The sequence below is a fragment of the Triticum urartu genome, chromosome 1 (assembly GCF_003073215.2).
Source record: "Triticum urartu cultivar G1812 chromosome 1, Tu2.1, whole genome shotgun sequence".
NCBI classification, from domain to species: Eukaryota; Viridiplantae; Streptophyta; class Magnoliopsida; order Poales; family Poaceae; genus Triticum; species Triticum urartu.
Window position 1 is genome coordinate 347,076,793 of NC_053022.1, and position 15,384 is coordinate 347,092,176.

The following is a 15,384-nucleotide window of genomic DNA, read 5'->3' on the forward strand; positions in this document are numbered from 1 at the left end:
GAGACTGTCGTTGTCCGAGTACGACATTTCCTACGTTCATAATTCAAAGATTAAACTTGTAAAATTAAATATATGTACTAAAAAACCTAAATTAGATCATTATTTTTCGAGAAAATCCAGGCCACTCGATATTTCCTACATATTCTAGCACAAGTCATGCCAGAATTCACGGAAAAATCCGGCATGACCTTTGCTAAAAAATGATATATCGAGCGCCTGAAATTTGCCAGAACGGAAATTAATCAACACTCCCGCAAAACATAGGCCACTCGGAGGTGTAAACTTAACATGAACGGCCACTTGGGCAACCACATATCCTATTTGAGCAACACAAGATATACATGGATATTTGGCTGGTCTCACCTCGATGTCAGAGGGGGTCGGTGATGGGGACGACGGCGGGGATGATGGAGGGGCTCCTTGATTTCTGCAAAAGCAAAAACTGTATAAGTTATCACTAATACATCCCGAATAATTGCTTAAACTAAAAAATAACAACAAATATGACATGTTCAACTAGTTTTATTAATTCAACTAGTTCTTACTAAATATAAACTTACTATAAATAGAAAAAAACTAGTTCTTTCTAACAATAAAGTAGTTCAACTAGTTATATTAATTATCTTACTAAAAATACATTAGTTCTATTCATTCAACTAGTTCAACTAGTTTATTAATTTACTTACTAAACTAGTTCAACTACAACTAAAGTAGTTCAACTAGTTTATTAATTTACTTACTAATTATTTTAAACACTTACTAAAAACAGTAAAAATAAACTACATTATACAATAGTTAACTAGTACCATCACTACTACTAATTAACATCTACTACTACTAAAAATCATTATCTATGAACCCTAAATTAACATCTACTACTACTAAAAAACATCTAGTACTAACTAAGCAGAGAGAACGAGGGTGGGGGAGGGTGGGGGGCTTACAGAGAGGGGAGAGGCGGTGGTGGGGAGGTGCTCGGCGACGGAGAGGTAGGGGCGGCGAGGGCGGGCTCGGGATCGGGAGGCGGCAGCAGGGTTGGGGGAGGCGGCGGCAATGGTGAGGTCGTGAGCGGAGGGGGTGGGGAGGCGGCGGCGACGGTGAGGTCGAGAGCGGCAGCGGGCGGCGGCAATGAGGTTGACGGCGGCCTCGGGCGGCGGCGGTGAGGGCAGGCTCGGGCTCGGGCGGCGACGACAGAGGAGTAGGGGAACAGTGGGGGGGAAGGAGGACTTAGCGAAATTTTGAGTGGGCGGGTGGTTAAGTCGAACTAGCAGTAGCGCACTTCAGGAAACGCGCTATAGCTAAAGTAGCTATAGCGCAATTTCAGGAAAAACGCTACTGCTAAGTCTAAGCACGCATCAAAAATATATGTTGGTCATCATTGATCTTTTTGTGTAGAATCTAAATAGTCAACATATTTAAGGTGGTAAACACCTTGTTTGCTTAGCAGTATGGGACTAAACTTAATTAGGTGCAACACTTAGCAGCAGTGAGTTTTGCAGAAACACGCTGCTACTAAGTACTTTAGTAGCAGCGCGTCCAGGGAAGGGCGCTACTACTATATCTAGCCTGGGGGCAAATCCGTGGCAATTATAGTAGTAGCGCTTGTTTGACCTAGAGTGCTACTGCTATCTAGTTATTAGTAGCACGGTTCCTTTAAGCTCGCTACTGCTAGTTAGTAGTAGCGCCTGTTTTTAAACCGCGCCACTGCTACGATTCTGTGTATAACGTTTTCCCTAGTAGTGATAGCTTCTTCAGTGTCCGTAGGTTCATCATGGTCTAGTAACATGACTTCCAGGACAAGATTACCATACCTCTCTGGTGCAGAACGTGCTCTGTTCGACCTACGAGGTCCAGTAGTAACTTGATCCGAAGTTTCATGATCATCATCATTAACTTGATCTCTAATTGGTGTAGGCATCACGGTAACGGATTTCTCTGATGTGCCACTTTCGAAATTGAGAGAAGGTACAAATACCTCATCAAGTTCTACTTTCCTCCCACTCACTTCTTGCGAGAGAAACTCCTTCTCTAGAAATGTTCCATTCTTAGCAACAAAGATGATCTTGCCTTCGGACCTGTGGTAGAAGGTGTACCCAATTGTTTCCTTAGGGTATCCTATGAAGACGCACTTCTCCGATTTGGGTTCGAGCTTATCAGGCTAAAGCCTTTTGACATAAGTGTCGTAACCCCAAACTTTAAGAAACGATGGCTTAGGTTTCTTGCCAAACCATAGTTCATACGGTGTCATCTCAACGGATTTAGATGGAGCCCTATTTAACGTGAATGTGGCGGTCTCTAATGCATAACCCCAAAACCATAGTGGTAAATTGATAAGAGACATCATAAAACGCACCATATCCAATAAAGTACGGTTACAACGTTCGGACACACCATTACGTTGTGGTGTTCTAGGTGGTGTGAGTTGTGAAACTATTCCACATTGTTTTAAATGAAGGCCAAAGTCGTAACTCAAATATTCGCCTCCGCGATCAGATCATAGAAACTTTATTTTCTTATTATGATGATTCTTTACTTCACTCTGAAATTCTTTGAACTTTCAAATCTTTCAGACTTATGTTTCATTAAGTAGATATACCCATATCTACTCAAATCATCTGTGAAGGTCAAAAATAATGATACATGTCGCGTGCCTCAACACTCATAGGACCGCATACATCGGTATGAATTATTTCCAATAAGTCATTGGCTAGCTCCATTGTTCTGGAGAATGGATTTTTAGTCATCTTGCCCATGAGGCATGGTTCACAAGTATCAAATGATTCACAATCAAGTGATTCCAAAAGTCCATCCGCATGGAGTTTCTTCACGCGCTTTACACCAATATGACCTAAATGGCAGTGCCACAAATATGTTGCACTATCATTATCAACTTTGCATCTTTTGGCATCAATATTATGAATATTTGTATCACTACGATTGAGATTCAACAATAATAGACCACTCTTCAAGGGTGCATGACCATAAAAGATATTACTCATATAAATAGAACAACCATTATTCTTTGATTTAAATGAATAACCGTCTCGCACTAAACAAGATCCAGATATAATGTTCATGCTCAACGCTGGCACCAAATAACAATTATTCGGGTCTAAAACCAATCCCGAAGGTAGATGTAGAGGTCGCGTTCCGACGGCGATCATATCGACCTTGGAACCATTCCCGACGCGCATCGTCACCTCGTCCTTAGCTAATCTTCGTTTAATCCATAGCTCCTGCTTCAAGTTACAAATATGAGCAACCGAACCAGTATCAAATACCCAGGCGCTACTACTAGCATTAGTAAGTTACACATGAATAACAAGTATATGAAATATACCTTTGTTCACTTTGCCATCCTTCTTATCCGCCAAGTATTTGGGGCAGTTCCGCTTCCAGTGACCAGTCCCTTTTGTAGTAGAAGCACTCAGTTTCAGGCTTGGGTCCAGCTTCGGGCTTCTTCCCGGGAGTGGAAACTTGCTTGCCATTCTTCTTGAAGTTCCCTTTCTTTCCCTTGCCCTTTTTCTTAAAACTAGTGGTCTTGTTAACCATCAACACTTGATGCTCCTTCTTGATTTCTACCTCCGCGGCCTTAAGCATTGCGAAGAGCTCGAGAATTGTTTTGTCACCCCTTGCATATTATAGTTCATCACAAAGCCTTTGTAGCTTGGTGGCAGTGATTGAAGAACTCTGTCAATAACATAATCAACTGGAAGATCAACTCCCAGTTGAGTCAAATGATTATAATACCTAGACATTTTGAGTATGTGTTCACTGACATAACTGTTCTCTTCCATCTTGCAGCTATAGAACTTGTTGGAGACTTCATATCTCTCAACCCGGGCATTTGCTTGAAATGTTAACTTCAACTCTTGGAACATCTCGTGTGCTCCATGATGTTCGAAACATCTTTGAAGTCTCGGTTCTAAGCCTTAAAGCATGGCACACTAAACTATCGAGTAGTCATCAGATCGATCTTGCTAGACATTCAGAACATCAGCTTCCGCTCCTGCAGTAGGCCTTTCACCTAGCAGTGCATCAAGGACATAATTCTTCTGTGCAGCAATGAGGATAATCCTCAAGTTATGGACCTAGTCCGTGTAGTTGCTACCATCATCTTTCAACTTAGATTTCTCTAGGAATGCATTAAAATTCAGGGGAACGGTAGCTCGGGACATTGATCTACAACAGAGATATGCAAAACTATAAGACTAAGTTCATGATAAATTAAGTTCAATTAATCAAATTACTTAAGAACTCCCACTTAAATAAACACCCCTCAAGTTATTTAAGTGATACATGATCCAAATCAACTAACCCATGTCTGATCATCATGTGAGATGGGGTAGTCATCAATGGTGAACATTTCTATGTTGATCATATCTACTATATGACTCATGTTCGACCTTTCGGTCTCCATTGTTTCGAGACCATATCTGTACATGCTAGTCTCGTCAAGTTTAACCCAAGTATTATGCATGTGCAAAACTGTCTTACACCCGTTGTACATGAACGTAGAGTCTATCACACCCGATCATCACGTGGTGTCTCGAAATGACGTACTGTAACAACGGTGCATACTCAGGGAGAACACTTCTATCTTGAAATTAAGTGAAGGGATCATCTTATAATGCTACCACCGTTTTAAGCAAAATAAGATGCATAAAAGATAAAAATCACCCGCAGCAAGGTTATCAAGTTTTGCAAGGTTCAATGGAGCCACCACACGGAGGATGAAGCCACCTGGGAGCGAGAGGAAGATTTGCTCAAGGACCACCCTCACCTATTTTCTAGCCAACCCGAATCTCGAGGGCGAGATTCATCTTAAGGGGGGTAGGTTTGTAACATCCCAAATTTTCAATTTGGAATGTTATACATTAGATCATCATCGCATATCATAATTTATTTGCTTTTGGTTTTGATCCTAGAAATTCCACGAAACTCAAGGACCCACGGAGTGGGGATTTCGTTATTTTCATATTTGAGTTTTCTCAAATTTTGCGAATAGGATCATTTAATTTTAATTATTTTATCATCAATTATTTCTATTACAAAAATATGAGTGAGGGAATAAAATGACTTTCCCAAAATAAAGAAATATTGAGGATTTAATAATAAAATCAAATAAGATTTTATTTCGGAGTTTTCGGTATTTTATTTGAATTTAGGAAAAATGTGTGTTTTTCAAAATTGCATTTAGGCCCCAAATAAATGTTCACCTTGTGCGGCTTGATTTTAGAAGCCCGGGAAAATTTATTTCGGGATTTTTGGAGTCCGTTTAGTATTTCTTTTATTTGTTTTTCTGCGCGGAATAATTAAAAAAAAGCGAACCGACTTTGGGCCGTACCCGAGCGGGACTCCGCCTGGGGGCTGCCTTTAAATAGCCGCCCGAGCCGCCCCAGCCCACCAGAGCCGCCGCCAACCCTAACCCTAGCCGCACCTCGATCCGCGCGCCCGCCGCCGCCGCCGACCCGCCTCCCGAGGTAAAAAAAAGAGAAAAAAGGGGTCGCGGTTTTTTTTGTTTCAGTTTTTTTAAATAGATTGTTTTTCCGGTTTATTTATTTAGCGAGCGTTCGTCCGTTCGTTCGTTCTAGCGAACGTTCGTCGTTTTTCTTTTTCTCGGATTAAATCCGCGATTTTTCTGATCGCGATTCCTGATCCGATTTTCGTTTTAGTATAACTTTTCGCTCGTTTATCGGAATCAGGCGATTCAAGCGCCTGGAGTTTCGTCTCGAAACCCTCTATTCGTTTAACCAACTTAAACAAGTTTTTGCCACTGTAAAAATTGCCCTAGATCCAGAATAGTAAACGAAGCCTGGTTTCTTTTGCCGTTTGACTTTCGTTGCTTTGTTTGATTTGATTCTTTTTGCAAACCGGAGTTCTTAAGTTGAACCTTCTGGTTAGATCTCTTATTTGAGTTTTACCCATGCATTAGATGAATACTTATTGTATGCTTGTTTGTTTGTCTGCGATAGAATACCCGGAGTGCGCCGCCTGTTACTTCGAATCTCTAGGTTTCGCGGATCATCAGCAAGGCAAGTAACACTTTGATCATACCTCCTACTACCCAGTTTTATTGCATTAGATCAATCCTCAAACATTGCATGATTAGGATCTAATTAAATTATGGGATGGGAAGTAGTTGAGGTAGTACCTATTACCTATTGTATTATCAAACCTTTGGGAGTTACTTCTACGTTTGCCTATTATGCCATACTATGCTAGTAGACGTGGATTGGGTGAGTGATATCCATGACAGATGTGAGTTTGTTAATTAATGATTTATCTAAGGTGGCAACTTAAACACACATCTGGGTGGATCGAGGTACCTGGGTATTCCAGGATTGCCTGTTTTTCTTTATGGACCGCCACCCAGGCCCAAAGGGATCATGAGATTTTTCATACTAGAAACTTCCGTGTGCAGCCACAAGCTATTATGGGCTCTAGCATTGTTGATTAAGTCGTGCGAACTCTTACAGGGTAGACTAGCAGATGTAGGGGAAAGTAGGTGTAACGGTCTATCCATCGTAAGGTGCTAGCGCTTCTGAAAGACTATGTCTCGGTCATTCGTTTCTCAAACACCATGTAGTGCGAGAAACCAAACGGAGGCGATCGAGTCTTGTGGGGAAAAGTGCGCAAACCTCTGCAAAGTGTATAAACTAATCATGGTTAGCCATGTCCCCGGTTATGGACAGCTTGAGTATCTAGTACTTGGATTATCATGTGAATCTCAACATGTTACTCAAAAAATTAATTTTGTTGGGTTTTGTTTAATGATGATGCTTAATTGGGATTGAGGATGCTGTCAACCATTCTCAATGTTTAACAATCACCATGATAGTTAAATAAATTTATTCCTTTGTAGTAGGGAAAAATTGGCTTTACGCAAAACTGTAACCATAGAGCTTTCCACCAGCCAAATATGCATATAGCATAGTTGTTTCATTCCATTACTCTCTATGTGTTACTTTGACAGCATATTCCATGTGCTGACCCGTTTCGGGCTGCAACGTTAATGTTGCAGACTTTTCAGACGACGATTAAGGAGTTTTTAGGTCGTGGTTCTATACTCAGTGATGCCGTTGGAGTTGATGGACTCACTTATCTTCCAAGCCTTCCTCTGTTATAGTTATTAGATGGCCTTAAGCCATATTTATTGTAATAAGTTCTCTATTGAGACACTCGATGTAATAAGTGTGTGATTGCTACTCTGTTATAAATCCTCCGAGTACTGTGTGGTGTCAGCATTACTGATCCAGGGATGACACCTGAGCATAGAGATCAGACTGATTGAGGTCTGGTCGCTACAGGTCACCTCGCCAACTATTTCTTCTTCAACTATCGCTAACATATAGTGATAAAGTAAAGCAATTACATGGTGTTTGCATTTCATACAATAAAGAGACAACCATAAGGATCCTGCCGGTTGCCAATAACTTTACAAAACATGATCATCTCATACAATAACATATATCACATCACAACATGCCCTGCAAAAACTAGTTAGACATCCTCTACTTTGTTGTTGCAAGTTTTACGTGGCTGCTACAGGCTTCTAGCAAGAACCATTCTTACCTATGGCAAAAACCACAATGGTGATTCATCAATTTTTATGTTTTAACCTTCTTCAAGGACCGGCCGTAGTCAAATTCGATTCAACTAAAGTAGGAGAAACAGACAACCGCCATCCACCTTTACGCAAAACTAGTTGCATGCCAGTCGGTGAAACCGGTCTCATGTGCGTGGACATGTAAGGTTGGTCTGGGAAGCTTCATCCCACAATGTCGCCGAATCAAAATAAGACGTTGGTGGTAAGTAGTATGACTATCACCGCCCACAACTCTTTGTGTTCTACTCGTGCATATCATCTACGCATAGACCTGGCTCATGATGCCACTATTGGGGAATGTTGCATGGAAAACAAAAAAAAATCTATGCACATGCAATGATTTATCCATGGAGATGCATAGCAATGAGAGGGGAGAGTGTGTCTATGTACCCTCGTAGACGGTAAGCGAAAGCATTTCACAACGTGGTTGATGTAGTCGAACTCTGTTCACGCTCCAACTGATCTAGTACCAAATGCACAACACCTCTGTGTTCTGCACACGTTCATCTCGATGATGTCCTCCGCCTTCTTGATCCAGCAAGACAATGAGGTAGTAGATGAGTTCCGGTAGCACGACGGCGTAGTGACGGTGATGATGATGTGATCTCCATAAGGCTTTGCCTAAGCACTACGAAAATATGACCGAGGAAGTAAACAGTGGACGGGGAGCCGCACACGGCTAAGACAATGTTGTATCCTTGTGTGACGCCCCCTCCCCATGTATATATAGGTGGTAGGGGAGGGGAGGGGAGGCAGCCAGGCGCTCCCTAGGGCTGGCCACAGGCCCCTAGGGCCCCTGCCTTTCCCTGCGCCCCTTTCCTTGTATGGACAAGGGGAAAGGAAAGGGGAGGGGAGGGAAGGAAGAGGGAGTCCAACTCCACACTTGCCTTTCCTCCTCCCCTTTCCTTTCCCTCCCCATAGGCCAGCCCTATAGAGGGTGCACCAGCTCCTTGTGGGCTGGTGTGTTCCCTCACATCGCCCATAAGGCCCGTATCTTTGTTGGGGGTGTCCGAAACTCCTTCCGGTGACCCGATAAATACCCGGTACCCTTCAAAACACTTCCGGTATCCGAATACCATCGTCCTATATATCAATCTTTACCTCTTGACCATTTCTAGACTCCTCATCATGTTTGTGATCTCACCTGGGACTCCGAACAACATTCGGTTACCAAATCATATAACTCATATAATACTATATCGACAATGAACGTTAAGCGTGCGGACCCTACGGGTTAGAGAACTATGTAGACATGACCGACACACCTCTCCGGTCAATAACCAATAGCGGGACCTGGATGCCCGTATTGACTCCTACATATTCTATGAAGATCTTTATCGGTCGAACCGTTATGACAACATACGTAATTCCCTTGGTTTTGCTGCAACCGTGGATCTCATGGGGGTGATGGGGATGCTGCAATGAAGCGCTTGCCTATGGTTTTGTAACTATAGATATCGTCGACAGATGGGGATGCTACAATGCATCACTTGTCCGTGCCTCCCATGGTGATGCAACTCTGGATCTCGCCGGCGGCGAGGATGCTGGAATGCAACGCTTGCTCAACTTCAGTGTCTCATCGGTGCTGCAAGGAGGTGGTCGTGGCAGCTGACAGTGTTGCAAGACAGGTTGTGTCGTCGCCGTGTTGTAAGGGCGTAACTGGATACGCAAGCAAAAGCGAAGGTGTTGCGTGTCACCATCGTCGGGTGTTGCGGGAGAGGGTGGGAGATGACCAGTTGTCGCGACGGGCCGTGCAGGGCTTGAGGCGCCGCAGAGACGACGGATCAACTTACTATATTTGGATGGTGTGATTAATGTACACGTGGCAGATCCAATGGCAGGTCAGCCAATCGATTTTCCTCAAAATCAGTGGGCTAACTCCGAGCAGCCAACGTATTTTTCCTCCTGCCGACCAAACGGCCCTGTCCACCCCTCTGGCCCACATAAACCCCGACGCACCGGATGACGTCGCCCTGTTGCTATCAATCCCACACCACACCACACCATAGCTGTCGTCCGATGTCGATCGCACGACGAGCATCTCCTAGCGTTATTAGAGCATCTCCAGCCGATCCCCCGGGAACGCCCCCCAGGCCACTTTTTTTACACCGACGCATAAAAAACGTCCCAGCCACACCCCCAACATCCCATTTTCGCCGGATTTGATGAAAAACACAGCCGGCGCTCTCACCCCAAACCCAGCCCCCGGGGGGCAGCCGGGAACACCGGCGCTGCTTTTTCGTCTCTTGTGCCCCACCTGCAGCCACATCTCTCTCTTTCCCCGTCGCTTTCTCCGCCCCCACCTCCCCTTTCCCCGTCCGCTTTTCTCTCACCCCGGCCAAGGCTTCACGCCTTGCCTCGCTCCGGCCCGCAGCGTCGCCTCCGTGCCCGGCCGCACCTCCGGCCTGTCCGGTCGCCTCGCCCGGTCGCCTGCCCGCGTCGGGTCGCCGCGCCTCTGCGGATCTTGCGCTCCACCACTACCAGTCTCTCTGCTCCGGCTATGCTCCCCCGCTCCGACACCTCCGTGTAGTGGAACTACACCTGGTACCTGTCCACGGTGGACGGGGACGCGGAGGAGAGCGTGGACAAGATGTGGCGGCACGTGCTGGCCAGGCTTCGGGCCGCCAAGATCCCCACGGAGGCGCTGGACGTGGTCGAGCGGGGCGAGATGAGCGAGGTGGTGTCGCCGCCGCTGCGGTTCCAGTCCCCGCTGGCGCTGGTCCGGGGCAGCATCTCCAGTCGCGGCGTGTGCGTGGCCGGTGACCACCTGATGACCCCGGAGCTCGCCGAGGCAGCCCTGGAGAAGTATGCCGGGGAGCGGAGGTGGTGCGCCGTCCGGCTGATCACTGTCGCGTACGTCGTCGGCTTCGTGCAGCAGAGCATCAACCCGACACCTCCTCCTGCCCTCCCGAGCTCGTGTGTCGGTGTCGCTGTTGCTGTTGCGGCGGAGTGGCCCGACCAGACTGCTGCTCGGCGGAGGGTCGGGCCTGTGCTAGAGCGAGGCTGCTGCTCGCCTAGGGAGCGCGCCGCGCGGAGTCGCACGCTGCTGCGAGGGCAGGGAGGGGGACGGGGAGGGGAGAGAGGAGAGGACGCGGCTGGGCGCGCCGCGGCGTCGAGGCGGGCGGAGAGGTGGTGGTGGCGCGGGAAGGCGGGAGAGAGCGAGAGCGAGCGAACGGCGGCTTGATGAGGTGTCGCGATGCATGCGAGCAGGCAGGAGGCGTGGCGCGGCCTAGGCACGGCTTGGGGATGGACACGGCTGGAGAGTTTTTCACCCCAAGGCCAAAATTTCCGCCGACAGCCCCCAAGCGACGAAAAAAATGCCTCCTGAAAGGCTCAACGGCTGGAGATGCTCTTAGAAACAAAGGAGCGTTAAGCAAAGGGGGCGGCCGGCGGCTAGCGCAAAGCCCCGCTCGCAACGAAGCCGCCTTCTGCTGCGTTGCACGGACGCCCGCGCGACACACGCCGGCTCCAGCAAATGAGGCTGTAACACGTCGACGCGACGGCCCACCCACATGCATGTGGACCCGCCGTACGGCGTGGGGGCGTGCTGACTAGGACATTCACCCGTGCAGCAGCTCGCACGCGCAGGTTGCTACGCGCACATCCAACGGCAGCAAATGTTTCCTTCACTTCACCATGTTTTTTTCTTCTTTTTTTCCCCTTTTTTATGCAGGTGTTCACTTCACCACTGCTAACCAAAAAGAATTGAGATTTTTCCCTCAAAAAAAAAAAGAATTGAGATTTTCGAAACTGAGGGCAAATGTTCGAAGGTCTTTCTGAGAAAAATAGACTCCTAAACAGCTACCGCTTGCAAAAAAAAACAGCTATTGTTTGCAAACTCTTACGCTTTTGGTGCAGAATATAGCTGTGGTCATATACTAGAAACAAAAGCAGCTTTATGTGAGGGACTTGTTTTTGTGTCTCCACCGGCATTGGCGTGAGAGGCTGACATCCAAAGCCGGCGTATCATCAGTTCTAAAATAAAATCCGCGCCCAAGTTCCTTTCAATACAACTGTAACATTTGAATCAAGCCTTTTCTCTTACTAAATCAAGCATTTTCTCCTACTCTTGCGTTTTTACTCTTGCGTTTTTAGAATCCTACTTTCATGGCACACTCGTACTTCACAGGACATACCAAGAGGATAATTACGGACATTTCATGATATTCAAAGTTCACAAGACATGACTAGGAGGAGCAAGGGCAGAGAATTCCAGACCAAATCATGTCACGTTTGACGATGCCCCATGTTCCTGGTTTTGACTCGGCGAAGATGGGCACGAACCAACCAAATCCCAAAACGCAGAGCATCTTTCTGCCCAATCCACGTCCTGATCAATCAACGTCGACATCCACCCCACTGAAAGAGGGCTTTCGTTGCTGCTTTCATATACGTATATAAAAAAACCAAAGGAAAAAGTCCCTGCTGCCTCCCAATGTTCGGTCCAACTCGCACAAACACATTGCAATTTGCAACGCCCACTGCCACAATGTGTCCGTATTCTCTGAAGACAGCGAGACCAAAGACGGGCGATTCTCGCGGCAGCAAAGGCCGATGCAAAGCTGCAGCACTACGGAGACGGCAAGATGCTCGTGCGATTACTACTCGGTTCCAACTCAAGAAAAATGCGGCATCTCCCCTCTTGGGCGCAAACAATTCTCCTTCTCCTTCTCGTTCCGCGTCGGCCTCAGCAATAATATACGGCTGCTCTGCTCGGTCGACCGGCGGATCGCCGTCGTATCAGAAGCGTTCAAATTCCGCTTAGTTTAATGCGGCAACCGCAGCCACAGGAGCAAGAACAAGAAGCCGATTAATTAATCAGGCCGTCGCATTCGTGCTGCCCCTGCATCGACGCAAGCCGTGCGGCTTTGCTTGCTGGGGGCGGCATTAACGTGACGGCGTCAGCTAATTGCCAACATCAACGTCAAGCAATTTTGCAGATGCCTCGCAGTTAAGCAAGGAACAGCAAGAGAGATGAATAATACTTCCTCCATTTTAAAATATAGTGCGTCCACGCCTCCCAAGGTCCAATTTTAACCATAAATTTAACCAACGAGACCAACTGCGGCGGGAGAAAAAATTATATAATTAAAAACTTCTTTCGAATACGAATTCAATGATATAATTTTTGCTCTTGCCGCAATCGATCTTGATAGTTAAAGTTACGGTCAAACTTGAAACGAAAGCACTACATTGTGAAATGAAGGGAGTAATAATGATGATAATAATCAATTCAGAATCAGACGTTGACCCATACGGAAAGAAGATTGAAGGTTGAGCAACACCATATTTCTTAACAAGCAGTCGTCCATCCTCTCCCAGCACTCCATATTTACAGATGAAGAAAGCACAAGCTATCACAAAAACTGATTAACAAGTAGCAATCGCTTATTACCCTAGCTAGCTAGCTTACCACCGGCGCATTGCCTGGTATTACCTAGAAACATTTATCACAAAACTCAAGTCTAGTGTGGTGGTAGAAATAGTAGTAGAGCAGGGCCATAATCATATACAGTAATAATCTCTCTGTGGTGTGGTAATTTTTGGTTTCTGTCCTAGTGACGATGATGATGATGAAGAAGATGATTATAAGCGGTAAGAAAAGGCTGGTGCTTTTTCAGCTGTGCTTCCATCCATCCACCTCCCTTTCTTGCCTGCCTGCTTTCTCCCTGAAAAGCTAATGGTGGAATCCACATCGAGAAGCACAACCGAAGGCAATGGCGGGCACCGAAGTGGTGGCCGCTTTCTCGCTCCATTCACTCTGCAACTGGGCGTGCGGGTCGCAGCTTTGTCAATGGCGGGCGGTGCGCGCCGCCTAGTAGTCGATGATGAGGTTGCCGAACGGCGCCCGGTGCGGGATGCCCTTGCGCCGCTTGGCCGCTGGGGGCGGCGGCGGCGGCGGCGTGGACGGCGTGAAGCTCTGCCTGCCGGCATTGCGCAGGGGAGAGGAGGAGGAGGCCGCCTCCGAGTCTGACGAGCCCTTGGCGCGGCCGGGCCTGCTGGCCCGCGTCATCGTCCTCGCCTTGTCGTTGCCGCCCCCGTCGGAGGAGCAGCCGGTGACCTTGCAGCCGAGGGAGCAGAAGCGGAAGTTGTCGAGCAGGCTGCGGCTGCAGACCTCGCAGAGGTTGGCGCTGCCGGCGCCGCCGCCGCCTGCCTTGCCGGGCTGCTTCTGCTGGGGGCGCTCGTTGAGGAAGACGACGCGCGCGCTGTTGATGACGTAGGTCTGCACGCCGGCGATGTCCATGAAGCGCTGGATGTCCGACACCCGGATGACGTCGTGGTAGGAGGAGCGGCGGATCTGGATGGTGTGGTGGCCGCGGTGCGCGTGCGCGAGGCACAGCGAGCACAGCGCCGCCGCGCCGGCGGCCGCGCCGGCGGCGCAGTCGAGGCAGAACATGTTGCACTCGCCGCTGCGGTGCGACTCGGTGTGCGTCTTGCATTGCGCGAAGAAGCGCGCGGACAGCAGCGGGCGCAGCCACTGCGGCCACTGCTCCTCCTCCCCCGCCGCCGCCGGCGCGGCCACCTGCGCCTCCGCCTCCTCTTCGTCCGGCTCGGGGGCGCCGCCTCCCTGCACACAACAACCACAAGAAAGATAAAGATTGGTCAGTTGAACAAGAAACGTCCAGCGATGGAAACATTGGCATCCTGACAATCAAGAAATCGATCTCGTCTGAACGCTGACAAGATTGCCAGAAAACAATCTAGTGCGAGTACTCTATCAATCAATCAAAGGGAAGAAACAAAAGAAAACATAAAGGCGAGGACTGGTGCCAAATCCCAACGCATCCAAATGCTGGAGCAGAGAGACGACGCGGAACCAAAAGAGGAACACCACCATTAATCAGGGGGCGGGGGAGAAGAAGGGTGGGTGGGTTAACGCACAAGATAGGGAAACCTCAAGAATCAATCAATGCTTTGACCGTCATTCCTCCCAGGATTGACGAACGAACTGATCCCGCTCCGGCAGCACCAGCAACAGCAATCCGCACGCCCGATGCAACAGTAACACAACCAGTTCCCCCTCATTCCCTCACCCCAGACAGGAGCAAGCACGGACGAAGCAAAAAGAAACGTACAAACAAGCCAAGAAACCAGTACTACTACTACTACCAATCAAGCAGGAGAGGAATGGCGATACGCCGTCGCGGTAGCAGCTAGGGGAGAGGGAAGGAGGGTGGGCTAATCAATCAATTACCATGATCCTCCTGTTCTTGAGGCGGAGCTCCTTGAAGGGCGACTCGTGGTCGATGGCCATGCCCGCGCACCGCACCAAGAACAAGAAGCAGAAGCAGAAGCAGAAGAAGGGGTTGCTGCTCCTTGTCCTGCTGGGGCCTCGGGGGAATCGAAGAGCAGGCAGGCGGCGGTTGGTGCGCGTGGAAGGGAAGCGGAGCGGAGCGGCGGAAGAAGCGATATATGGGCGGATGGGCTGGGAGTCTAGAAGTAGACGACGGAGGGAGGGGTTTAGTAGAACGGAACGGCAGGGGAATGGGAATGGGAATGGGAGGGGTCTCTCGCGCGTGTCTCGTTCTTATCGTCCCAAGTCAGTCAGTCGTCCACCCGGACCGCCAGACCCAACCAAACCAAGTCGTCTTCCCCCTCCCCTGGTAGCCGCTCTTCCTAAACCCCGGATTAATCAATCGATCAGGCTTAATTAGCAGCGCCAGATGCGTTATTCGCAAAGCGGCCTTCAATTCCCCTCTCGCATTTGATTAATAATAACAGGGATTGAAAGCGAAGTGCCGGATTAATCAATTGATTGATTAATTAAGCCTCCT

The 15,384-nt window shown here is 48.0% G+C and overlaps 1 protein-coding gene across 1 annotated transcript; it reads right to left on the minus strand.

The window, feature by feature from the left end:
* Positions 1 to 12,876: 12,876 nt before the first annotated feature.
* Positions 12,877 to 15,123, minus strand: LOC125511219. Its single transcript, XM_048676545.1, has 2 exons — positions 14,805 to 15,123; positions 12,877 to 14,177 (listed from the first exon to the last, which is right to left on the minus strand). Exons 1-2 carry the CDS (start codon positions 14,862 to 14,864, stop codon positions 13,425 to 13,427), a joined length of 813 nt encoding a protein of 270 aa, XP_048532502.1. The 5' UTR covers positions 14,865 to 15,123; the 3' UTR covers positions 12,877 to 13,424.
* Between the last annotated feature and the right edge of the window lie 261 nt (positions 15,124 to 15,384).